This window comes from Canis lupus, chromosome 5, assembly GCF_048164855.1.
Source record: "Canis lupus baileyi chromosome 5, mCanLup2.hap1, whole genome shotgun sequence".
In the NCBI taxonomy this organism is placed as follows: Eukaryota; Metazoa; Chordata; class Mammalia; order Carnivora; family Canidae; genus Canis; species Canis lupus.
The window spans coordinates 79,687,732-79,714,870 of NC_132842.1; the positions used below are offsets into that span (position 1 = coordinate 79,687,732).

The window sequence follows — 27,139 nt, forward strand, 5'->3', positions numbered from 1 at the left end:
TCCCTCTGCCTGTGTCTCTGCCTCTCTCTCTCTCTCTCTCTCTCTCTCTCTCTGTCTCTCATGAATAAATAAAATCTTTAAAAAAAAGAAAAAGAGAAACCCAGATGTCCAAAGTGCAGCTGGTTTTCTCCTTTCTGCCCACCAGAAGAAAGAACTCACGGCCAGAAGACTGAGCAAGTCTTTATTCATAATCCATCTGCTCATTTCCCCGCTGTTAATAACATCCCGCCCCACCTGTGCCTGGATGGGAAGCCAGAGGGCTCTGTAACCCTCTGCCTTGACCTTGGTCACCGATGCTCCAGGGGCTCTGCCCCTTAGTTAGCCCTGGCTCATTCCCCACGTAGTGGCAGTTGTGCGCACCTCCGTAGAGATGTGGCCTGTGGCCTGGCTGTCTCGGACAGAAGGCTCCTTTCATGCCAGGGGTGTGCAGGTCACGCTCGGTTTAACCCGCTTCACGCCCTTGGCCTTCTCAGGACTCCATGTGGAGGGGCGATCTCTCCAAATCTAGGGGGAGCTCAAAGGGCCTGAATCCCAAGTGCATGACTCCCCGACAGTCCTTGAGGAGCCCTGGGCTGAGGAAGCAGGCAGGGACTCTAGCAGCACCTTGTGGGCCTGACTTCTTTAACCCACACCAGAAACTAAAACATATAAAAAACACAGACACACACAGGCCACAAATACACACATGCGCACACACAGGTGTGTTTACGCATCTGCCCTGCGATGAGACCCTCAGAGCCCCACTGGGTGCGCCCTTCTACCGGCAACCTGGCGAGGCCCTGGCCTTCAGAGCTGCACAGCCTACCACTCCATCCCCCCCATTCAGCAGACTGGGCACAGCGGGAAGGAAGGGAGCAAGATGCAGGTCTGGGTGCTCATGAGATGACGGGAGGCACAGCTCTTCCCCACCAAGAAGCATCCAGCTCGGGAGCTGCATGCGTGTGGGCTCTGCAGGGGGGGTCCCAGACCCACCACTCTGCGAGTCACCTGACCTGTCTCCACTGCACTGATTTATATCTCTGGGGTGCCCGGGCGGCACAGCCAGTTAAGCAGGCGACTTGATTTCGGTGCAGGTCACGATCATGGGGTCCTGAGATCAAGCCCCGTGTTGGACTCCACCCTCAGCACAGAGTCTGCTTAAGACTCTCCCTCTGCCCCTTCTGGCCGCCCCCGTGTGTGCTCTCTCTCTCTCTAAAGTGAATAAATAAATCTTTTTTTAAAAAGATAGTATCTCAGCGAGGTTGTTGTGGGATTAGACACAGTGTGTGTAAAATGCTCATGTGTAGGAGCCCAGTAACCTACTGAGCGCTCATGCTAGGCAAGGGAATGTCGGGAGCTTTATAAAGGGGGCTGGCACCTAGGACCGGAGCACCCCCTGCACAGGGTGCCTGGCACACAGACCTAGCAGAGAAGCAGCCGGCCTCTGGCTTCTGCACCCACCTTCCCCCTCTCCCTCCGCAGCCCCTTCCCAAGCCTGGCCTTGTGTTACTGATGGGGCATCTTCGAGTCCCCGGCTGGCCGTGATCGTGAATGAATTATTCACCCTTTCCCATCTACTTCATTCCTGCGCAGCAGTCTGGTTTCATGGCAGCCCTGCTTGCTTAACACCCAGTTAATCTGCGCCCTGAGGAGGACCCTCTCCTAACTGCAGGAAAGCTGTCATTATCTGAGTCAGGGGGTGTAAAAAAGGAATTGCTGTGATGCATCTGAATCCATTCATTGTTTTCTGGAGTCCCTCGATGCTTCGTAATGAAATGGAGCCATAAATCCGGAGTCACCCCAAGCATATAATGCTTCAGCCGGCCTCCTCCTCCCCCCCACTGCCTCCTAGTGCAGCTCATTCTTCCTTCCCTCCCGCCCAAGAAAAGCTGCCTGCAGAATTAACCACCCTCACAGCTTCATCTCCCCTTTTGGGTGATGTCGCAAACAGCAGCGGGCGACTGCTTTGAGGACACGTCACTGATTGTGAGGTGCCCCTCACCGCAGGGTCTGCCCTACTCCCCGGCTCCGTATGATCAGCTTCCTTTCAAAGAGTCCTTGAGGGCAGGGACTGTGTCTGACTGACCCCTGTGCCTCCCGTACCTGAGATGAAGCCACCAGACAGTGCCAGCTCTTTAAGTGATTTGCACTTGAAGTGTAGCATTATAAGCATTCACATCGTATCCACCAGGATAGGCTAAGTTGTGTCGCAGTGACAGACATTCCCCAAATCTTAGAGGTGTCACACGACAAAGGTTCATTTCTCTCCCATGCTACCCATCCACTGCGGGTAGGCAGGGGCTCTGGTCACTGCTGTCATTCAGAGACCCAGGCCGACAGAGGCTCCATCTCAATATGCACTTCCTCGGTCGGAGACTGAGAATGTTTGAGTTATGCACTGGCTCTTTTTTTTTTTTTTTTTAATTCATCAGAGACACAGAGAGAGAAAGAGGCAGAGACACAGGCAGAGGGAGAAGCAGGCTCCATGCAGGGAGCCCAACGTGGGACTCGATCCCAGGCCTCCAGGATCACAACCTGAGGTGATGGTGGCGCTAAACCACTGAGCCACCCGGGCTGCCCTGCACTGGGTCTAAAAATGCTTTTCCCTGAAGGGGCGCCTGGGTGGCTCCGTCAGTAAAGTGTCCAACTCCCAATTTCAGCTCAGGTCTTGATCTCAGGGTCATGGGTTCCAAGCCTGGCATTAGGCTCCATGCCCAGCATGGAGCCTCCCTTCAAAAAATAAATAAAGAAATGAAAATAAAGATGCTTTCCCCTTGAAGTAACACAGGTCACTTTTACTCTAGTTCCATTGGCCAAAGCAAGGCAGTGGACATTCCTAACGTCCAAGAGGGGCCAGTAAATGTACCCGCACCATGTGCTCAGAAGGCGGGGGGGGGCCAGGACTGTGCAGTGAGCAACAGCAGTGATTGCCACCCACTCATTATTCCAGTATCCACTATGGGGGCCTCGTGGTGCCACAGAAGTAACACTGCGTAGCGTATTTCCTTCTCTGAACACATACTAGAACTTCACACTCAGTTGTGAAGACCAAAGACCTTAGTTGGATTCTGGCCTCTGATTAATTCTCAGGGGAAGCCTCAGTTTCTTTACAGAATGCTGACTTGCCCACCTTCTCTTACCTTGCCTTACAAGCTGGAAGTACACCTTGATGGAAGGTCTGTGTGGGGCCCTGGGGATGCTTAGGTGAGAACCCCAGCGATTGGCAGTGCCGAGGAGCGCCTAGCCAGGAGACCCCACGCAGACAGAAGCAGGAGGGACACCCGGCATACTGAGGCCAGTATGGAGCTGGGTCCAGTCTGGCAGGGGGTGGGCCTGGGGAGATTCTGGCCGGACCTCTAAGTTCTGTTGATGGCAGTGGGCTCCAGACCACATGCCCTGGGCCCAGAGAATTGGAGGTGATGACCTGGTGGAAATGCCTTGACAATGTAGAGCTGCCCACAAATGGGAAGGGCTCTGGGGATATTAATAGCACTGGGAGCGCAGGCCGGTGCCGTACACGGAGGCCCAGCTCTCTGCCTGGCTTTCGCTGGGAGATTTGTATGCATCCTGCCCAGTCCACACAGCAGCCCTCTGAGACAGGTCATTCTGCCCCCGTTTTTCACATGACGAGACGGAGATTCGGTGAAAGGTGGAGTAACTTGCCCCTAGGACTGAGATCTTGAAACCTTTCTCTGACTCCAGAGCTCCTCTTTATTGTTTTGGGCCCCTCCTGGCTGGATGTTTTCACTCAAAGCAGCCGCTCAGCCCAGACCTGGCAAGCAGAAGGCCTCTAAATAAAATCCACTCCGTCGGCTCGTATGCATCCTGCAGCTGGTGTGTGCCAGGTACCACACTGGGCCTTGAGGGGCAGTGAGTAAGCCCGTACACCCCCCTCTCCCCACGGAGCTTGGGGTCCAGTCTGCGGAAATAACCTGCCATCTGAGACGTGAGCCGGGGTCTTGCAGGATGGCTGTGGAGGTCTGCAGGGATGTGTGTCAGTCATCTGGAAAGCACCTGGCACACAGTAGGCGCTCAATATGGGCCATTCTTACCATTCTGCCAAACGGCCGCCTGGTTGGGGCTGACATCCTTAACCCGAGTGCCCTGCACTTAGGGAGAGAGCACGATCTCCCTCCTGTAAGTACTTGGCTTAGAAAACAGAAGGAAACACAAGCGCCTGCCCGCCCCCACTGCCCCAGGACGCAGTCAGATGCTCAGCAGGGCTGCTCTGCTCCAGGCAGGTGGCTTGAGTGTGCAGATAAACGGCTGAGCCATGCTCTACCCATGGAGCCTTCTCCCTCTGCATCCCAGGTCTCAGAGCAGCCATGCGGCGTAGTCACATATGCCCCCAGCTGAATGAGAAGGATCAACTCCCCATAGGAATCCCTTGTCAAAAAAAAAAGGGGGGGGGGAGGAATCCCTGTCTTCTAGAGGAGTATTTCTTTTTCTTTTTTTTTTTTTTTTGGTTAAGATTTTTACTTATTCATGAGAGACATAGAGGCAGAGACATAGGTAGAGAGAGAAGCAGGCTCCTCACAGGGAGCCCGACGCGGGACTCGATCCCAGGACCCTGGGTTCACAAGCTGAGCCGAAGGCAGACAGATGCTCAACCACTGAACCATCCACGTGTCCCGGGAGGAGTATTTCTTTTAAATTCTATTTATTATTAAAAATAAATAAATAATAAATAAATAAATTCTATTTATTCGAGAGAGAGCGTGTGTATGAGTTGGGGAAGGGGCAGAGGGAGAGGGAGAGAGAGAAGCAGACTCCCCGCTAAACTCACATCTCAGGACTCAGAGATCAGGACCTGAGCCAAAACCAAGAGTCACACACCTAACTGACTGAGTCACCCAGGCGTCCCTGGATGAGTATTTTGAATGCCTCCTGTGGCCGAGGAGTCCCCTCTTCAGACAGAAATAGACCCAGATTCAGCTAGAGTGTGCTCCCTGTGTGCGTGACTGACTCATTGCAGTCCTCCTCACCGTCCTCATCCTCTCCCCAGCTGACAGCTAGCGGGCACTTATGATGTGCCAGGCACAGCCAAGTACTATACATGCCATATTTTATTCAATCCTCACGATAATCCCGTGAGACTTTAACTATCCCCATTTTACAGATGAGGAAACTGAGGCTTACAGGGATAAAGCACCTGGCCCCTGGTTCCAGGGCTGGTAATGATTCAGCTGGAACTTGCATCCACAGTGGCTGACTCATGCTCTTATTCGCGACTTTGGTCCCTGATCCTTGCAACAACCTAAAGTCACGATGATTATCTCCAGTTTGCAGCAAAGGTTCAGTGTGAGGCCGAGCGATGTTCCCAGGGGCCTCCGTTAGGACTTTTTGGTTGCAAGGCCTTAGATTCCCATCAGCTGCTTTTCTCTCAGAGCTGCCTCGTGCCCAAGAAAGAAAATTGCAGGTTCAGGACATGTTCCCTCTGCTTGGGTCAGAGCATCCTGGGCTTTGTACCTGTGCTTGCCGCCCAGAAGCTGTGTGCCTTCTCCCAACCCAGGCGAGGTGCCGGCTCAGACACAGCCTTCAGGGTGTGGCTCAACAGCCCCTCCTCCCCCATGCCTCGTGGGAGGAAGTCTCTGGAGCAGTTGGAAAAGAAAAGGTGTTTCTTGGGACGCCTGGGTCGCTCAGTCGGTGGAGCATCGACTCTTGATTTCAGCTCAGGTCATGATCTCAGGGTCATGGGATCGAGCCCCACTTCGGGCTCTGCACAGCACATGGTCTGCTTGAGATTCTCTCTCTTTGCATTCTCTCTCTTTCTCTCTCTCTCTCACAGATAAATAAATCTTTTTTTAAAAAAATAATGTTTCTCAGGGCACCTGAATGGTTCAGTGGTTGAGCATCTGCCTTCAGCTCAGGTCATGATCCCCCCAGGATCAAGTCCCACGTCGGGCTCCTTGCAGGGAGCCTGACTCTCTCCCTCTGCCTGTTGTCTTTGCCTCTCTCTCTCTCTCTCTCTCTGTGTGTGTCTCCCATGAATAAATAAATAAAATCTTAAAAAATAAATACCGTTTCTTGCAAAACGATATAAGCCAGTCAGATTTCAGCAAGCCAAGCTTGCCAGATCTCACACACACACACACACACACACACACACACACACACACACAGAAGGCAGGCTTCTAAAGAGAAAACATACACACTCATGAGTCCCAAGGTTACCCGTATTCGTCAGCCTGTTCTTGGTAGAAGCACAGGCCTGTTCTGAGGAGGCTGTGGAAGCCACATGTGGCATCAGAATCTTCAGACCGGAGGGCACCAGACCTGGGACAGAGTTGCTCTCGTGGAGGAGTCAGCAGCTTGTGGGAGGTGCTTGCTCATTTGGGGAGCTAGAAGCCATGAGGTGACCCTCCTGGTTTTGTTTTCTCTTGGAGGACAGAGTGCGGGGTTGCTTCTGTCTCAGGTGTTGGCCGCCACAGGGTGGGACATCCATGCTTGGGCCTAGTGGCCCAGTGTTGTTGACTGACGCCCGCGACATCCTCACGGGGCAGGTATTACCAGTCTCAGTTTACAGAATGCTGGGGAAGGAGGCAGAGACCCAGAGAGCTGAAGGGATTTGCCCCAAAGGCAGAGCCGGGAGGTCGCAGAGCTGGGATTCCTGCCCAGTCCCCAGGCCCTGAGTCAGGGCCATTCTGCTTCAGGGAGGTGGCCTATTCCCCGTCACACAGGCCAGCTGGGCTTGCACTCCCTGCACTTGCTGTACGGGGGCCTACAGGTCTCCCTCCCCAACCAGAGGGTGGTCAGCCCCACGGAGGACCTACCTGGCTTTTGGGTTCACCTCTCTCCCCACCCCCAGGCCTCGGCACATAGGAGGTGCCTGATTCGAGTTAGTCGTTGATTCATTAACGAGGCACGTGCAAGTGGCCAGGAAGCTCACTGTGAGTGCTGCCTGCAGAGGACGGTGCACAGCCCCTGGAAACCTGGGCCAGCCTCCCCGTGACCCAGGGCACCTGGGCCACCCGGGCCACCCCACTCCCAGACTACCCAGCACACATGATCCTCTAGCACATGCACACCCCGTGCAGTGATCCTGCCCCCTCAAAACTGAGACAAAATGTGCACCTGCCAACAAATGTTTGTGCCTTTGGGCAGGAAATGAATGGAGCCAGAATTCCCAGGGCCACTTCCGACAGTCCATCTGCCAGCCAACGGGATAAATGTGCTTTGGGAGTGACTGACCCTCCCACCAAGGGTATTTCTGGCCCTGGCAGGTGGGCAGGGGTAGGGTAGCGGTGCCTGGTGCCAAGAAGAGCCACCATCCGAGTACTCACTGAGAGGCTCAGGGCCCCAGATCGTAACGGATTGTTCACTTTTCTATGTATTTGTTTTAAAAGGTCTCAAAAATTAAGTAGTTGGAAAGCGAGCCCAATTCAGACTGACTCATGGTATAGCAGGCTGCGCCAGGAAATGGCCACATGAACTAAAAAAAATCAGTCCTGTTTCAGTCTATTTATGCATTTATTCTCCTCTTCATCCCAAAAGGATGTGAGGGGAATTAATTAGAGGCATTACATATTGTCCCTGCCCTGTGGCCCTGTCCACGTGGTCAGCGAGACATCTGAGATGAGCCAGCCCTCCTGTCGGCGTATTCATTGCGCAAATAAAAGCCTGCCGGGCGTGCTGCACGCTGGGCACTGGGGTGCATTCATTAAGTGAGTCCTGGCTCCCCCCATCCCTGCTCCATCTGTAAGGTGGCTCCATTTGATCGCTTCCCTGTATCTTCAAAATGCAAGGGATCATGGCAACCAAGGCAAATGACATATAGAAGGAACACTGGACCCGGAGTCTAGAAACCCGAGTTCCAACCAGGCTCTGCTGGTTACACTCTGGGTGCCCTTTGGCAAGTCACTCCACCTCTGAGCTTCAGGCTAGTTGGTAAAAATCGGGATACTGAGGTCTCTCAGGCTGGTTCTGGGATTGAGTACTATTTATTGAATACTTACCATGTACCAGGCACTGTGCTAAGCACTTTGCATATTTTCTCTTCTTTGATGTACAAACAGCACTAAGATGTAGGTATTGATACTCCTGGCTTGCCTGGGAGGAGGTTGAAGGCAGGCAATCTGCCATTTCCTTCTCCCCTGTGTCACCAGCACCTGGCACAGGACTTGGCACAGGGCAGAGGTGCGATCACTACACATGGTGGACCCGGGGTCCAACTCTAGCCTTTCCATACAGTGGATGTGACAACACGGTGCTTGGCACACGTGGACCCTCAGTAAATAAGAACTCCTGTCTCCCTTCTCCGTTAGTTTATCCAGGTGGATTTTTCCAAGGCTGCTTCTGAGCTTTGCTCTAAGACAGGAACATCTTTAGATGGCAGCTCCCAGGGGAGGAATGATTCAGCAGAACATGGGATCCATTTGCTGTTTTCATCTCAACTAACGGGGTCTCTCTGCCAGGCTTGGCTGCATATTAAGCCGCTGACTCCCTTTGAAAGGCACTTGCATCCTCCTGGGGCTGCGGACATCCTTGACCTTGGCTGTTGCCACCTGCTGAAATGCATTTATTCACACATGGAACCTGGGTGAAGAAGGCAAGGATTGGAGGGAGGGCTTGCTCTCACCTGGCCCCTGGGGCCTGGCCTCTCTGCTCACCATCAACCCTCAGGGCAGAGCCACCAGCTGTCCCACTTCGTCCCACAGACTGGCCACCAGCCCCCAGGGCCTACTAGATGAGTCCACTTACCTTTCAGTGGCCTCCGGAAATCAACTCATCATCTCCCTGGCCTGTCTTTCCTACCACCTGGACTAGCATTTGTGCTTCCTCCTCCTAACTGTAATATATACGTGGAATGAGGAGGTTAACTCTATGAAAAGTCATAGAAGAGTCTGTTGATAACTACTTGGAAGGCCACGGTTCTCCATGCAACAGGGTCAAGATCACGGGCTCAGTGTCAGAAAGCCCTGGGTTCAGATACTGGCCTCACTACCAACTCTGTGACCCTGTGCAGGTTACACAAGTTCTTCAAGCCTTCCTCAGGAGTGAAATAGAGCTAATGAGACCCACCTTGCGGAGATATAAGGATAAAACAGCACATAGGGGCACCTTGCACAAGCCTAATACTTAATAAATGCTTGATCACTGGTTTGAGTCTTGAAAGCATTAGAACTTTGGAAGAGGCATTTAATGCTCTAATCATAGTTTGATGATGCAAGGGCATTTTTTTTTTAAGATTTTATTTATTCATGAGAGACAGAGAGAGAGAGAGAGAGAGGCAGAGGGAGAAGCAGGCTCCATGCAGGGAGCCCGATGTGGGACCTGATCCCAGGACCCCGGGATCACGACCTCTGCCGAAGGCAGACGCTCAACCACAGAGCCACCCAGGCACCCCGATCCAGGGGCATTTCACAACATCCTTGGGGTCAGTCAGCAAGGACTTCAGCTCATTCTTCCATCCCATCAACACCAGAAGTACAGATTTCCTATATGCAGGTTCTGAAGGATTGTTTGGAATCCTCTGGTTCAGACCTCCACACATCCAGGATCCCCTGGGCAGCATCCATCAGAGGTATCTTCAAGCCCATGCTTATCTGCTTCTGGGAACTGGAAGCTTACTACTCCACCCCAGGGTGGTTAGGATTTAGCAACAGGTCGGTTTCATCTGAGCATCAGTGGCTTGTGGCTTGTGGGACATCAGGCTCTGTCCAGGGCACCTGTTAAAGCTGCATGTTGTTCAGATGTTGTCCAGGGTGGCCACGGGCCCAGTGACAGAGCTCCAAGTGCTGCAGTGCCTTGGCGGCCGGCACATCCCTCGGTCTCCTGGGCTTTTCAGAAACATGATTTTGTCTCCTTTGCACCCAGAGCTGATCAGAGTCCCATCAAGCAAACTCAAAAGACACAGTGCTGAGAACTGAATGCTGATTCATTAGGTCACCCATAATTGTCACCCTCCAATGACAGCAGATGGGAGCAGATGTCTGTACTCACTGCCCAAGCTCCTGGGGAAACAGATTATCTGTCAGAATTTCTGTGGTGAGCACAGAGATAGGGAGGGGATGGTCCCTAGGAATATTCCCTGTCGTGGCCATGGTTGGCCCTGATGACCATCCCAGTCTCATGGACAGATCCCGCTGCTAGTGGCCATTCTTGGTCTCTTTCCCTCCCGGGCCATCCCGGGCCCAGAATTTTGTATAAATAAGGTCCTCTGTTCAAGTCCCGGTTGATAAGCATGGAAGACTCCAGATGCTCTGCAGTGAAGGAGCGCTCCCATGGGGGTTGGGTGGATTCCAACCAGGGAAGAAAACACCCCAAGTCCCATTGATTTACATATTAATTAACCATCTCAGTTCACAGCATTCTGTAACGGAAACTTGTGGTTTTTCCTTGTAGCTAAGGTGCTCCGGTCAGCAAGCCTGCTTAGCCAGTGTCCTCAGACTGTTGTCTTGTAGAACAAGGCCAGGCCTGTTTTGCAACCAAAGATAAAAACGTTCCCACCTGTGGGTCAGGGTGTCCCCATACTTGGCGTTTTAATGACAGGGTCTGAGATTTGGGGCCCCCGTCCCTGCCACCCCAGCACGGGATGTCCCGTGTGAACTCTGACCTTCCAGGCCTCTAGAATGCTCTACATTATGGTGTATTTCTTCCAGTCTTTTGTTCACCCATTTTCTCAAATGTCCATTTTTGCATAATTTATGCAAATCCCCATTTCCTTCCTCAAAGTACTTACTGGACTTCTCAGGAAATACAGCTTCAAGTGCAGCAGCTTATGGATAAATGTAGAACATCGGAAGCAGACAAAAAGCGCATGTGAGCAGAGGCCTGAGCCCATTGGGAAGCTCAGATGCAGGAGAGCAGGGCTTGGAGCTGAAGGGGCTCAGACTCTGCAGCCAGGCGTGGGTCCGAATTCCAGCTCCCTCGCTCAGCCAACAGGCGCAGGCACCTAATCCCTGTGCCTCAGTCTCCTTGCCTGTGAAATGGGTTGAGTAGTACTTTCTTCAGAGGCTGATCAAGGGAGACAGTGTATGCAAAGCACTCAGCAGAACGGCTGGCAAGTAGTTGGCATTCGGCAACCACTAGTTATGTCACTGTTCCTGTTAATCATATGTTCTCCTGTTATTACCCAGTTGCAATAAATGAGCTGTGATTTTCACTATTAGCTTCCTAGCAATCGAAGTCGTGGAAAGCCAGGACTGCGGATTTCTCACTTCTGTGAGGGGGAGAGCAGACGCCAGCTCCGTGGGTAGCGAGCCGCTCCATCTCCCCCCACTCGCTCTATCTGAGCGCTCAGGTTCAGAGCCTCAGATGTCTCTGCCTTTGGTTAGCTACAAAGATCGCAACTGGAAGTTACAAACCTGGAACCACGAGGACAATGTCGTGGTTGGGAATCACCTCCCCAGGGTGCCACCGAGTTATCAGGAAGGTTGGCTCAGGGGCTTCTTTGGAAACTCAGACCGGAGGTAATGATCTCTTGAGCTGTCTCGTGAGACTAAGTAGGTGACAAGTCCCCAGTTGCATTTCCATTTGGGCTATTTTACATTTTGTCATCTAGCAGTTGCCGGAGACTGAGGCTGCAGGGACCATGGTTGAGCCTGGATCATAGGCTCAGACGACAGTGGAAAGTATGGTTTTCTTTTTAGTTCACTCCACCACGCTTTCCTGAAGTTTGACAGAGAACAGCTGCTCATCTCCAAGACAAGAAACCATCTTTGCAAGGTGGAGAGTGGGGAAGGGAACCGATGGTCGTTGCGCACCTAGTGTGTGCCAGGCAGGAGCAGGGCCCACCTCGATCTTGGAAGGTGTGGGCATATTACACCTGGAAGCAGGTGTTGCATTTTCCATTTTTACCGATGGGGAGCCAGAAGCCCAGGGTGGTTAAGCGACTTGTCCAAGGGCACACAGCTAGTTATCTGGGATTACACACAGGACACCTGGGATGCTAACATAGATGCGTCTGACTCTAAACCATTTCCTGTGAACCCTTTAATGCTGTGTCTCACGATAAGCTTGCTGCCTTCAGGTTGCCTGTAATCTAGTTAAGAGAATAGATGCCAGCCCTAAAGCATAAACAACAGTACCAAATGCTTACAATGCATGGGCCTAGGCAGTAAGCAGGTCAGAGGAGAGAGTGCTTCCTTCCAGAAGGCAGGGATGGCTTCAAGGAGGTGGCAGGTCTGGAAGAAAAAATGACCCTTGAGAGGCTGGGAGGGAGACAGGAAGCCTCCGAGCCCAGGGCTGGCAATAGAGAAGATCCAGAGGGAAAAAGGTGAACGGTCTGGGAGGGCAGGCCACTGGCGCCCAGGTTTCTCTGGGACGTTGGGAGAAGGTAGGTTGGAGAGGTGAGTAGGGTGCAGAACTCAGGGCCTGACCTGTCAAATGGAACATGGAGACCTGGATGTAGGCGATGTTTTGAATCTTTGATATTGGCACTTCTTTCCCTTGTGTTTATTTATCCACCGATCAGCAGAACTAGGGTGACCTGCTAAGAGGACCTCCCGTGTGCCACGACCCGTGCAGGGTCCAGGGGACAGAGGTCAGCCAGGCTCCAGCCCCACCTGGGGAGATCTCAGATGGGACAAGACCACCCACCCTTCCAACCACACTCATGCTCCCTGTCCCGCATCCCTGCCTCTGGCTGCGCCCACCCACCCACCTGTCTGTGTGTCCCAGGGGCCTCTTTCCTTACTCCACTTCCCCAGGGCTGAGGCTGGGTGAACCGCACCGCACAAAGCCAGCTGACCGAGAGCCCTTCCTGCCGGGTCCTTCCCATGTAGTGTCATCAACCGGCACAGCCAGCTTGGGGGGGGGGGGGCATGGTATCCCCGGTGCTCCAGGGAACAGGCTCAGAGAGCCCAGGGAACTTGTCCACCGCCACACAGATGTAAGTGAAGGCGCCCACAGCAGGCCTCTCTCTACTCCCACAGGGACCCTCCACTTGTCCCTTTCATTTTTAAAGATTTATTTATTTGAAGAAAGAGAGCGTGCATGTGCATGAATAGAGGAGGGGCAGAGGAAGAGAATCTCCAGCAGACTCCTCACTGAGCGTGGAGCCTGCCTCGGGGCTCCATCTCACCACCCATGAGATCCTGACTGAGCCGAAACCAAGAGTTGGATGCTTAACCGACTCCATCCAGGCCATCCAGGGGCCCCTCCCTTTAATTTTTTTAGCTGAGCGTTTACCCAACCTACCCAGGCTGCACAGCTGGTAAAGTCTGGGCCAAGGCCAGAGCCCTCTTCTTATGGATCCTCTCAGGGGTCCCCGGGGAGCAGGTGCTCCGCAGTGTGATCAGCCCTTCCCCTGTCAGGGTACCCCCACACTCTAATCTGAATGGCATTCCAGGGAGCCCCTGGAGTAGTGCTGGGCCCTGGAGGCAGCAGGAGCCTTTGTGGTCACCTCAGCACCACCTTGTGGTGGCAAAGGGCTCCTCCAAGCCTAGCCGGCCCGTTTCCAGCAGGTGCTGGCTTCTGGGGGAGGGTCTGCAGACTGCCTTCGTGGAGGGCCTGTGTGGCTGCCTCTGCTTCCTGAGAAATTCCCATGCCACCCAGTTATACCCTTCTTGTTGGCATTTCTTAGGTACCAAAATACAGAGAGGGTAAAGAACGGATATTTATCGAGTCCCCACTGTAATAGGTGTTTCCAGACTTTCCCAACAGCCTTGCATGTTAGGGATTCATGGGCTACATTCCAGACAAGGAAACAGAGAGGTGCCCTCCAGCCCCAACTCCCTACAGCCAAGCAGCATGGGACCAGCCTCAGACCCCTGCTTACACGTTCTCGGAGCAAAAGCTCTGGCCATCCAAGCACGACTGGACTTACTGGCAGCCCAGAGTGTGCTGCCATTTCAGTGACCTCATTTTTTTGCAGATGAAAATCAGGAGGTAACGGTCTGATAAAGAATTTCTTATGAGAAAATGCAAAAAAAAAAAAAAATTGGATCCCATCGGTGACAAGTCACCTTTTTTTGAAAATGACCAAAACTCTACAAAAGCAGGGTTGTGGGGCTCATTTTAAAAGTGAAAGGGAACTCAGAGGGGACTGTTTGAGAATTCCACAGCCTCCCAGAGGACACTAGGAGGCCCCTACCACGTGAGAGACCCATGTGGAAAAAGTCATTGGCAGAGAGGTTGAAGAACGATGAGCAAGTTCATGATGTGTCACCGGTGACCTGGGCTTGGGCTGAGAGGTCCACGGATGCGCACTTGCTCACAGGGACACTCAAAGATGCCGGCTGCTGCTGGATCTTGGCCCTTCCAGAGCCTGGGGCTCTGCCGTTTGGCAGGGCTGCTCATGAAAAGAGATGGTGGAGTTTGTCATACAGACTTAATACCACCAGCAGATTGATCAGTGCTCTCTGCCTTGACTGTTCTCACTAGCAATCGCTATGCCATCTGTTTCAAAATGAAATAAAGAGTTGCAAAGCAGCACCCCCAAAATTAAAGGAAATCATTCAGAGATGAGAAACAAGGAGGAAGCAAAAAATGAGAGTAGTAAGCATGTGCCCTGGCTGGAGGAAAAGAAAAAAAAGTCTCCTTGGGGAATTCAGAGACACATGACCATGCCTCACATGGATTTAGGGTTCTAACACCCCAGGATCCAAGAATCCCCAAGTCAAAAAATTGACACCAAACTACTCTGGAGAAAATAAGTCGTCAACCAGGCCACACAGATGGATTCTGCATAAGACCAGCTTTAAAGATGAGCTCATAGTCCACACGAGTTAACAAGTTTTTAACATAAGTTAAAAACCCACCAGATGGGAAAGTTACAGAAACAACAAACATCAGGAATAGACTCTCAGTCTTTGTAGAATGGTCGGAAGGAAAGGAGCCTCCCCCTAAAAAGAGAAGAGAAGAGAGAGAAGAGAAGAAGAGAAGAGAAGAGAAGAGAAGAGAAGAGAAGAGAAGAGAAGAGAAGAGAAAAGATTTACAATTATTAAAGACCTAAATTAAAATGTTATAAATAAATTGAAAGAAGACATTACTGAAAAAAAAAAAAAAACCACCAGGGAGATTTGAAAATAAATCAAGTGAAACTTCTAGAAGTGAAAAGACCAAAGTCATTGGGATGAAAACCTTAGCGGATGAGTTAAACAGCAGATTAGACAAAGGGAGAGAGAGAGATCATCAATCGGAAGATTGATGTGAAGAAATTACCCACAATGCACCAGGGAGGATAGGGAGAGAAGTTCAGAGCTTAAAGTTGCCTAGTATCAGCGCCAAAAGAAGACAGCAGGAGAGGGACACCTCGATGGCTCAGTGATTGAGCATCTGCCTTTGACTCGGGTTGTGATCCCAGGGTCCTTGGATCGCGTCCCACATCGGGCTCCCCACAGGGAGCCTGCTTCCAGAGAGTCTCTGCCTCTCTCTCTGTGTGTCTCTCATGAATAAATAAATAAAATCCTTAAAAGAAGAAGAAGTAGAGATGAAAACAGGAGAGAGATATGCTTTATTGACCGAGCATTTTCCAGAATTGATTCTGGAGATTGAAGGAGCGTGAGTCTTCGGATAACTGTTTTACACCCACACCCATCATAGTGAGATTGTGGAACTGGCAAGATGAAAAGAAGATTTTTAAAGAGGGGAGGGCAGCCCTGGTGGCTCAGCGGTTTAGCACCACCTTCAGCCCAGGGTGTGATCCTGGGGTCCTGGGATCGAGTCCCACATCGGGCTCCCTGCATGGAGCCTGCTTCTCCCTCTGCCTGTGTCTCTGCCTCTCTCTCTCTCTCTATGAGTCTCATGAATAAATAGATAAAATCTTTTTTAAAAAAAGGGGGGGTGGAGAAAACATCACTTACAAAGAAAGCTCAACTAGGCTGATGAGACTTCTCAGAATAACAATAGAAGCCAGAAAAAAAAAGAAAAAAACAATAGAAGCCAGAGGAAAAAGAAAAAGAGCAGTCAACCTAAAATTCTATCTTTGGTGAAACTATAGTTCAAGATACAGATATTTTCACACTGAGCAAGTTTATAAGAGACCTTTGCTGCAATAACCACCAAGGATCTACTTCAAAAAGCAGTGGATGGGGCTCCTGGCTGGCTCAGTCGGTGGAACAAGCAACTCTTGATCTCGGGGTCGTGGGTTCGAGCCTCACGTTGGCGTAGAGATTACTTAAAAATAAAATCTTTAAAAACAAACAAAAACAAAAAGCAGTGACGATATAGAAAGAACATCGAGCACAGTGCCCAGAACCCAGGACCATGCTTTCTCTCTCTTAGCAATTATCTGTGCACCCACTTGGTTTGTCAGATGAGCCAGAGATTACCGAAACAAAAGGTCACGTACCCGTGGCCTGGATGGCTATCCTGTGCACACATCATTAACCTTTTAGCAAATTTTAACCTACTAATACGTCTCCTGAGTCAACCAAATTGTAAATGTTCATCTTGGCGGCCTGTGTGTGTCCCGCATTTCATATGCAATTGTGGAAGATGTCACGGTCATCCATAAACATAGATTTTGGTTCAAGTTTATATTTGATAGACAAGGAAGAGGGGACAGGAGAGTAGGAGAGAACACATAGGAATAATCAAATGCCACGATGCCACTTACGGTGTGAACTGGGACAAACCCTAGTGTCTCTGAGGCAAGCTTTTCCCATCATAGAATAGGAGTAGTTGTACCTACCTCCTGGGATCCTTATGAGAAGTAATGAAATAATATGCATATAAAGCACTGAGCCTCTCTCAGAGTAAGCTGTGGTGACAGTAATAATGATAAAGAAACAGGAGGGAATTATAAAATCAAATTCTAGAATTTTGTTTACGAAAATTAAAAAAAAAAAAAAAAACACCTTTGCTGCAAGATTTCTCTCTCCAGTCTCATGCCCAGCCCCTACGAGGCTGGACCAGCATCACCACCCCTAATGTCTGTGAGATAAACCCAAGGCAAAAGAGCTTGTCAGTAAGCTCACACAGATGCATTTGGGCATCGTGGCCCTTGAATCCCTAAGCTCCCACTTGGCTGAAAACTGCTTCTGAGCTGTCCCTAGATACCAGCTGACATGCAGAGCGGACTGCTGTTCGGTCAGCTGGCTCTCTCATCTCCATGATAGCAGACATCACGTGTGATGTGATTTATTTCCCTTCCAGGGGACTGCACCCACCAGTTGCCTTGTCCTCAGACAGACCAGGCTTCTGTCCCCCGGAGCAGAGCAAGGAGAGGCGGGGCATGGAGATCAATTCCCAGGGTCCCGGGATGCGGGTGCCAGGCTTACCACCTTGCACAGCTAGATCAAAGAGACGGGAATCCAAGTGGGGGATGAAGCCTTACTCTTTTCCTAGAGGATTCATCCCAGATCCTTACAGTATATCCAGACAGGCTCCCTGAGGCGATTCTTTCCAGTGTGAACCTCATTCCTGGGCAGGCAGGGGACAGTCAGAGCTTCCCTTTCTCCAGCTCCCTTCTTGCCCGGCCACCTGCTCCCTCCCTTTCTGGCTGCTTCTGTCTGTGTGTTTAGCGCATGCATGTGCATGTCTTTGGAGTGGATTTTGTTTGTATTAGATGCAGTTCATATCATTTCCTTCAAGGTTTGTTTTCTGGACCCGCAGTCAGGAGATAATTTCCTCCCCCGTTTCCCACCTTATCGCTCCCGACACACATGCCCACCCCACCCGCCCCTGCGCCAGGAGAGAGAAAATGCTTCTTTTTTTGCTTCTCAAGTTTGAGATCCTTTGGTCTTTGCAGGCCAGGAGAATCTCATTACTGGCAACGTGATAGGCATGTGGGAGTGTGTGATGTCGCCTTTCCAGCCGTTTGATGAGATTTCTGCGAACTCCTAGAGGGAGTTGTTTGGAAATACCTGAAAAGCTCTGCACAGGCCTGCCTCACTTTAAGAAAGCCTACTGTATGGAAAAGACAAAATGACAAAGGCCAAGCCAGGAGGGGTCGTCCCCAGTGATACAGGGTCCCCTCGCTGTACAAAAAAATTCTCCAGGGGGCTCTTTGGAAGAACCGACCCTCCTGGGTATGTTGTAAGACTGTTTAGTTTCACAAAACTTAATCTGTATAGTTTTCAAGACCAACACAATAGTGTAAACAAATTTGCTGTCATAAAGACGCTGTCTATTCTCAGTTCTCTTTTTTCTTTTTTTTTTTTTTTTTTTTAAGAGATGGAAAGAGGAGAAGGAGTGGCAGAGGGAAAGAGAGAGTCTCAAGCAGACTCCCCAGTGAGCGCAAAGCCCAACCTGGGGTTCAGTCTCACACCCCTGAGATCACAACTTGAGCTGAAACCAAGGGTCGGACATTTAACCAACTGAGCCACCCAGGCACCCCCAGTTCTTGGTTTTGGGGGGGTTTTTTGAAAAGCTAAGACAATCTTCAGAGTGTCAGGGCATGAAAGTGTCTTGTCAGGAGTGTAGTGTGAACTGCCAGAACCGTGTGAAGACAAGATCTAAATTCCGCTTGAGGGATCCCTGGGTGGCGCAGCGGTTTGGCGCCTGCCTTTGGCCCAGGGCGCGATCCTGGAGAGCCAGGATCGAATCCCACATCGGGCTCCCGGTGCATGGAGCCTACTTCTCCCTCTGCCTGTGTCTCTGCCTCTCTCTCTCTCTCTCTCTCTCTCTGTGACTATCATAAATTAATTAATTAATTAATTAATTAATTAATTAATTAAATTCTGCTTGATAAAAAGTGAGGCTGGGTAATGCGACAATGGGAACATACTGAAGGCTACTGAACTGTACACTTAAAGATGGTTAGATGGTAAATTTTATGTTCTGTGCATTTTATCACAATTAAAGATTATGCTTTAATGAGGAAGTGGCTCTGCTCTCCCTGCCACCCTCTGCCGGGCATCGCCTCTGCCCCCCTCTGCTGAGCCACCGCCGCACCTGCGCCCAGTGGCCGGCTAGAAACAGGCATGCCTCTCTAAGTGGTCGGGCCATCTGCAAAAACTTGCTTCGTGCACTCCATTTCCACCTGGTTCCAAACCGATCATGTGGGAACATAGATACCACGGACCAAGCCCTGTGCCAGACGCTGCCCTGAACATACGGCCTCTCTCTCCCGCCCTGGAGAATCAATATTATTATATTTTCTCCATCTGACAGCTGAGATAAGGCAGCTGAGAATCCACATTATTTTTTTTAAGATTTTATTTATTCATGAGAGACAGAGAGAGAGGCAGGGACAAGTAAAGTAATTCTCACCGACCTCCTCAGCTAACGGCAGAGGGAGAAGCAGGCTCCCCACGGGGAGCCCAATAGGGACTCGATCCCAGGACCCTGGGATCATAACCCAAGCCGAAGGCAGACGCTCAACCACTGAGCCACCCAGGTGCCCCGAGAATCCACATTATTGAATGACTGACCTCATTTCAGACCACAGCGATGTTGGGATTCGAACACAGGTTTCTCTCATGCCACAGGCCAGGCTGCTTTCCCTGGACCGGTGAGTCCTAGCCTTCCTGAGCATGTGGGTCCTTTCTAATGGCAGATGTCTTCACAGACCTGCCCCCGGTGGCAGTCCTATTGTCAGGGTCTCCTGGTTGAGATATGAAATGACCAAAAGCGGCCTTACCAAGCATCCTGTGAGTCACCGCAGCATCTGCACAGTCTTGAAATCATGACACCTGATGTGTGAGTCATGGGAGACATTGGCTTGGCCAACAGCAGTTGGTGCTTGTGCAGTTTCTTAGGTCCTTGGAGTCGCTCTGGATCTCTGGCCCCAGAGATCGGGCACCCCTGGGCTGTACCATGAATCAGCTGAAGGGGCTGGCGACCTGGAGACTTCGTATGTAGGCCAGACGCAAGGGCGTCTATAAATACAGCTGACATCAGGGTCTTGGGAAGGTTACCGTGAGCCTTTGGATCGCATCCTCTGAGGCCAGGGGAGGAGACAAGGGCAGTGGTAGTTTCAGACCACTGAAGCTACTTGAAGACTACTTGCTTTCTGCCCGTTTCAGACTGCAGTCGTGAGAAGTGTGGCAAGCAAGATATACACTGATTTATCTAAATTCCGCTCCCCCAGAACAGAGCTCTAGAACTGAGCAACTGTAGGGGCTGAGAACAGCAGTTAAAGATGCGTCCGTTTATTTTCAGCTGGGTTAGCATCTTCATTTGCTTTTATCCAGCCTTCGGAGATCCCCAGCTGTAGCTGCTGGGAAGAAGTTGTGCCAAGAGCAAAAAAAAAGAAAAGAAAAAGAAGTAGCCTCTTTGCATGTATTCTCAACGTGAAAGGTTCACACTGCTCAGTTGCGTTGCTTGCTTTCATTCATTCCACAAATAGCTATCGCACTCAGCAGCTGTGCCAGGCACTGTTCCAGGCACTGGGGATTCACTAGAGGGGAAAAAAAAGACCAATCTCAGCCCTTGGGGAGCCTGCATACTAGTAGGAGACAGGCTATAAATGAGGCTTTTAAAAATAAAACAGGTAGAAAGTCAGGTAGTCTTAAGGGAATGGAGAAAAATCAAAGAAGGAAGGTGAGGCACATGGGGGAGGGTGCATTCGTCTACCCTGGGAGGGTGGCAGTTAAGCAAAGAGGTGAGGGGGAGGGTATTAGAGGGAAGAACATTCAAGAAGAGGGAACAGCCCGGCCGGTGTGGCTGGAGCAGAGTGGGCAAGTGGAAGCATCCGGAAGGTCACTTGGGCCCTTGACGGCTGTCACAGTGACTTTGACTCCAGGGAACATGGGATCCACAGGAGAGTTTTGAGCGCAGGAGTGAAACGGTCTGACTTTCCTACAGCATTATTTACAGACCCCAAAATCCCCCATTCTGTGTGTACGATTCAGTAACTTTTATTCAACATACAGAGTTGTGCAGCCGTCACCGCGACCCAATTTTAGAACATTTCCATCACCCCCCGAAAGACGCCTCATGCCTACAGCTTGCATTTTAAAGGGATCACTCTGGCTCCTGTGTTAAGAATCAAATTAAGAGGTAGAAGCAAAGAAAGTATGGGAAAGAAACGTTTTACACCACACATGTGAGCAACAGAAAGGACTAGATGTGCAGAGGTAAAGACGTAACTGGCCAGGCTTTTCTTTCCGAACTCCTGGAGGCTCAGAGCCTCCTTTGCACCAGTTATAACACTGGTAACAAAGCAGGATATTAAAAATATACAGATAATTGTTTTTATTTTTTATAATTTTTTAAACACTTTATTTTTTTAATTTTACTTAAATTCCATTTGCCAACATATAGTATAACACCCAGTGCTCATCTCGTCATGTGCCCTCCTTAATGCCCATCACCCAGTTTTACCCCATCCCCTCACCTGCCTCCCTTTCTGCAACCCTTTGTTTCCCAGAGACAGGAGTCTCTCATGGTTTGTCTTCACAGAGTTGTGTTTAAAAGTGAGAAATCTGGGGCGCCTGGGGGGGCCCAGTCATCTGAGCATCTGACTCTTTACAGCTTAGGTCATGATCTCGGGGTCATTGATCGAGCCCTGCATTGGGCTCAGTGTGGAGTCTGTTTGGGATTTCCCCTCCCCCCTGCTTATGTTCCCTTGCACATGTGCCTGCTCTCTCTCTCTCTCTCTTTCTAAAATAAATAAATATCTTTTTTTAAGTGAGAAATCCAAGCCTCAAAAGCCTCCAAGTCTCCTGACTTGAAGATAAATGAATGCATGTTGTATCCCTCTCTCCCTTTACATTAAAAATCTATTTGTAAAGCTGTAGAATTATCTTCACACCTTAAAAATTCACAGGAACAGGGGCACCTGAGTGGCTCAGTCCGTTAAGCATCTGAGTCTTGATTGTGGCTCAGGTCATGATCTTAGGGTCGTGAGATCGAGCCCCACATTGGGCTCTGCTTGACATTCTCTTGCTCTCCCTCTGCCTCTCCCCTGCCCCCAAGAGTGCACGTGTTCTCTCTCTCTTAAAAAAAAAAAAAATTCAGAAGAAGAAAATTTGATGGTAGCAATAGGAGTAAATCCAAACGTGTCTCGGCAAACATTCGTTGTCCCTGCAGCAAGAAGGCAGTGAGGACACTAAGCTTGATACTAAGCTGGACCTGAGTGAGAATTTTCTTTTTTTCCTGAAAGAATGAAATGTTCTGGTATTATAAGGTTTGGGACCGGATGGTGAAATTAGACATTTTTTCCTTCCCAGCATCTACTACAGCAGCCAGTGTTCCTCTTTTTCCTGACCCCAGATTTCCGTGCTGGACCATCCCATTCCCTGGAACAGGCAGGTGGTGATGACCTGCCGTAGAGGACTTTACCTTGGATGGGTCTAAAGTAATTCTCACCGACCTCCTGAGCTAACGCCGGTGCGTTACCGAGAGCCTGCCGCAGGGCTTGTCTCCAGGTTTGCAACCTCACAGAGAGCAAACCCTCTTTGGGGCATGCATCTGAGTGTGGCCAACAGCCTGATGACAAAGGGCCAGCCAGGCATCATTGATGGGTAAATACAATTCCAGCTCACTGCCCACCGTGACTTGCTTTGGCTCCGGCCTGGACTGTTTTGTGAGGTTCGACTACTGGTCTCAGTTCAAGGTCACAGGCAACTACCTTTTCTGGTTTTTCCTATGAGCTTTCTAGTAGCCGCTTCCAGGATCCTGGCAGTGGCTCAGGGCCACCCACCAGGGATGCTGCTTTACCACGGCTGGCCACAAAGCTGCTGAGCTCAGCCAGTGGCCCTCCGTGGCACTCTGGGAGCAGTGATGACCCACGTGTGATCACGGTGCTTCGTGTTGTTAGTGCAAACAGCAGAGAGCATGGCCCCGGGGACCCAGCTGCTGCCCGTGCAGTCTGGGCTTTGGTCTCAGTTTTATTCTCACTTCCTGTGTGGCCTTGAACATGTCCCATCCCCTCTGAGACCCAGTTTCCTTGGCTACAAAGAGAAGGGGGGAGGATAAAATCCCATTCTCTTCAGCTTTGCCAGCCACATAAGCACCTGAAATAGCCCATCCACCGAGGGGCCACTGAGTCATCCTTTCTATTCAGCACACGCACTGCCAGCTTCCCGAAGTTTTAAATCCCCTTCTGTCGGGTTATCATCCTCCTGGAAGCAAAAGGAGCGAAATCAGAATTCTGTGCCATGGCATCTTTCAACATCAGAGACACAGGAGCTCTTAGAACACGTGATACTCCAGAGGTTCCCAAACACCTGTTAGCCTGGAACCCTTTCCTCAGACATGGAATCCCAAACAGAGTAGTTGGAAGTGCTCTGGTTAGAAACTGGAGCCCAGAGAGAGGAAGCCACCAGGCCTGTGTCACTCAGCGAGCAGGGACACCCCTCTTGGACACATTCCCCAGGAATGACACTGAGCATAGGGCTTCCCGGCACCTGCAGAAACTCAGAATCCTAAGACAGAACCACCTTTGGGGAGGCGGAGGCGCGGGACAGGGGGAGGGCACACTCACTTCACCTGTGCATCACCTGTGCTGGGGTTTTCCCACACTGTGACCCTCAGGGCCAGAGGCATCTGGATGGCTTCATGGTTGAGCATCTGCCTTCAGCCCATGTCATGACCCCAGGGTCCTGGGATCGAGTCCCACTTGGGGCTCCCCACAGGGAAACTGCTTCTCCCTCTGCCTGTGTCTCTGCCTCTCTCTGTGTGTCTCTCCTGAATAAATAAGTAAAATCTCTTTCAAAAAATAAAAATAATAAATAAAGACCCTCAAGGCCAGGGTCATTACCCACCAGGAGGCAAGTGACCCAGCCAAGTCCCATACTCAGACGTTATTTGAAGCTAGGGCCTTGCAACTGCAAAGTACCTATACTGGCTTCCCTGAGAGATGCCACCTTACTTACTCTTCGTTCGTTCGTTCAGATCTTTCCTGAGCACCAGGCACCTGCCAGGCACTGTTCTAGACGCTGCCGCACAGCTGTGACTGAGGCAGCCGAGCACCTGCCCTCACTGAACCTAGACAACATGAGCAAACAGTATGCGACAGGAAGAAAACCACAGCAGGGGAAAAGACAGGGAGTGACAGAGTCGGGGGGACGGGACAGGGGGACCGGACGGGGGTGCATGTGCAGCTCTCATTGGCCGGGAGCCGTGCTTCTCAATGTCCACTCTCACGCCCGTCTGTGAACTGCTGGGTCCTAGTCCGCCACGAGGGAGAACTGCTGCTTCCCTCTCTCTGTATTTAGAGGACAGACGGGGGTGCCTGTAAGCATCTGCCTTCAGCTCAGGTCATGATCTCGGTCCTGGGATCGAGCCCCGCATCGGGCTCCCTGCTCAGCGAGGAGCCTGCTCCTCCCTCTCCCTCGGCCTCCCAGTCCCCCTGCTTGTGCTCGCTCTCATGCTCTCTCTCTGTCAAATAAATAAAATCTTTAATAAATGAAAGGACAAACAGTCCACGGGCCAGCCTTGGTCGGTTGGATCCCACTTTGAATAACCCCGCCCGAAATGTTCCTGAACCAACTGGTCAGTGCAGCTGATGAATGTACCCCCTGTCCTGGGACCCAGTCGGCCCCACCTTCCCTTCCCTCCCACTGTCCCGCCACGCTGCGCGGGCCCCAAGGAACTGCTGCCAAGGCAGGCTGTGGCGTCTCCGTCCTGGCAAGCACAATGACCCGGGGCCCACCGGTCCCTCCTGAAGGAAGATGTCCCCTCCGAGTCCATAGCTGGTTGGGCGCTTCACAGATGGTGAGACTAGATCTGGGTCCCAGCTCAGGCCGTGTCACTTCCTAGCCACGTGACCTCGACAATGTCTGTGGTTCTTCTTAACCCTAAAATGGGGAGAATGGTGCTTTGCAGGAAGAGAGCAGTCCCAGGGCCTGGGCCTCCGTGGGTGGAAGCCCCCGTGACTACCTGTGCACAGACACGTGTGAGCATATGTGTGGGGTGAGCACGTGTGCTTGCACATATGTGTGTGACACCCATCTCTTGGAGAGTCCCCTCCAGGACGCACTGCGGCCAGGGACACTGACGGCCTCTCCTGGGTTCTCTCCCTAGATTGCCAAGGGATCATCGAGGACGTCGTCCTGCTGGGTGCGCCCGTGGAAGGAGAAGCCAAGCACTGGGAGCCCTTCCGGAAGGTGGTGTCGGGGAGAATCATTAACGGCTACTGCAGGTCCGTCCAGATCTTGCACCGGAGGTGATGGTACTAACTGAGCACTTAGCGTGCCCGGGCCCAGTGCTGGGGACACAGGTGTTCGAGGCCTGGCCCCTGTCCTGGAGGATCCCGGGACCAGTGGGGCTCTGGCCTGCTAGGAACAAGGCGTTCTGACCTGGGAAGCCTCCATCCCCATAGGATGAGGGTAAAGTGTCTCCCTGTGTCAGGCCTGAGTCCAGCTAGCAGGGTGACAGGAGAGACCACGGGGTTCACCATCATCTGGGGGTGGAGGATGTGGGTGAGTGGGTCAGACTGGAAAACAAAGATGGGGCCCCAGCATGAGGTCTGTGGATGCCTCGTGGGAAGGGGTGGGCGGGCGTGTGGGCCGAGCTCTCAGAGCACCTGAGGCTAGGCAGGGTGACGGAAGAGGCAGTTAAGGTTGGAGGAGCCGGGACCCACACCTTGGAGGAGCAGGGACCCAAGCCGCGCAACAACCCTTGGCAGGACCTGGGGGAGCCTGAGGGCCGGCAGCAGCGAGGCTGGAAGGGAGGTGCCCCTTGTGTGGCCTTGCAGAAGAATGCCTCGGGAACTCTGGTCAAGGCCATGCCCCAGACTTTGGGGAAGAAAAGATGAAGCCCACCACTGAGCCTGAGAAGGTGCTCGGGCCCATCAGCCTCCGAATGAGGCAGAGGATGGGGTAACAGTGTTTAAGAGCAGTGATTTAGAATTGCACAGACCTAGGACTTCATGCTGGCCTCAGTTTCTCCATGTGTACGGGGGGGACAGCGAAATGATAGTAGAACTCCCCCCAGGCTGTGATGATAGTTAAGTGATCCACAGAGTTGCACATGGTGCACACATGCTCTGTGAGTGACGGGATGTTACTGTGGATCCTCAGCACCGTCGGCCTTGGGATAGTCCTTCAGCACACTCGTGAGCACCAGCCTCGTGCCAGGTGCACTAGGGAAGGAGCCCCAGCCCCATGGAACCCAGTGCCTGGTGGGGAAGCTGGTCGGGAAAACAGGCAGCTCCAGTCAGGCATCTGGAAGCTCGAGTGCGACACCAGAATCCAGAAGCTCTGAAATCAAAGGCTTTTCCCCAGGTTTGGTGCGTCCTGAGCTGCCGAGAGACGTTTCTAGGCTTTACTCCTCCCACTGGGCTTTGGGCTGGATGACTTTGGGGCCCCACCCCAAACCTTGCAGGTGGATTATGTGATGTGCGGGCTACAAGCTGGATCACCTCCCTAAAATCCAAGGCATTATTCTGAATTCTGAAACACAGTCAGCCTCCGAGATTTTAGATAAGGGATCTGCATTTTGTGGATCAAAGCGCAGGCTGTTGACAAGAAGGTGACATTCTGGGCTCAGATCCGAGGACAGGTCTGGAGTTTAGGAAACAGGAAGGTTGGCTGACTAGTTGTAGACTCTGTGAACACAACTTAAAATACAACAATTTAGAAAACGAGGAGGTAGGACTCGGGGGAGGCAGCTGATCCACTGGGTCACGAACATGACGTTTCCACCAACCGGCAGGAAACGTGGCACTAGAGCTCAGAGAAGGCAGAGCTGGAGTGAGGGCCCGTGGGGTCACCAGCTTCCGCTGAAGCCAGGGGTCAGGGGCGATCGTTGGAAAGGCAAAGAGTAGAGAAAGAGCAAAGTGCTGGATTCCTGATTCTAAAGAATATGTTTCGGGTTTGTGGGGAGGAAGAGGCTCCCAGCTGAGGTTAGAAGAAAGGCGGGATCATCCAGCATTCTGGGCCCGAGGCTGTGGCTGGGCTGGGATACAAAGATGGGTAGGATGGGAGGGACTCACATCTAGTGGAAAGGACATGTGGAGGGGCGCCTGGGTGGCTCAGAGCATGATCCCAGGGTCCTTGGATTGAGTCCCCCATCAGGCTCCCTGCATGGAGCCTGCTTCTCTCTCTGCCTGTGTCTCTGCCTCTCTCTGTGTGTCTCTCATGAATAAATAAATAAAATCCTTAAAAAAAAAAAAAAAAGAAAAGAAAAGAAACGAAAAGAAAAGGACACATTGAAATCGACAATTATCAAAAAGTCAAAACTAAAAAAGGCAACCATGCCGCAATGTGAGGGGGACGGATATCCTGAGTATTAGACTCTTACCGCCTGCCAGACCCTGTCTTTGGGGTCATGATCTCCTTTAATCCTCCCCCAAACCCTGTGATGTTAGTACTTTAATCCCCTTTTACAAATGAGAAAACTGAGACCAGTCTACCTTAATTTTGACCTAAGCCCGATCATCCAA

The 27,139-nt window shown here is 51.4% G+C and overlaps 1 protein-coding gene across 3 annotated transcripts in view; it reads left to right on the forward strand.

Moving 5' to 3' along the window:
• TMCO4 (transmembrane and coiled-coil domains 4) overlaps positions 1–27,139 on the forward strand; it is a 90,918-nt gene that overhangs the window by 53,701 nt on the left and 10,078 nt on the right. For all 3 annotated transcript variants that reach the window (XM_072828064.1, XM_072828063.1, XM_072828066.1), the window contains one exon: positions 24,778–24,895. In XM_072828064.1, coding sequence (XP_072684165.1) covers positions 24,778–24,895 — 118 coding nt within the window. The remainder of the gene's footprint in view (positions 1–24,777; positions 24,896–27,139) is intronic.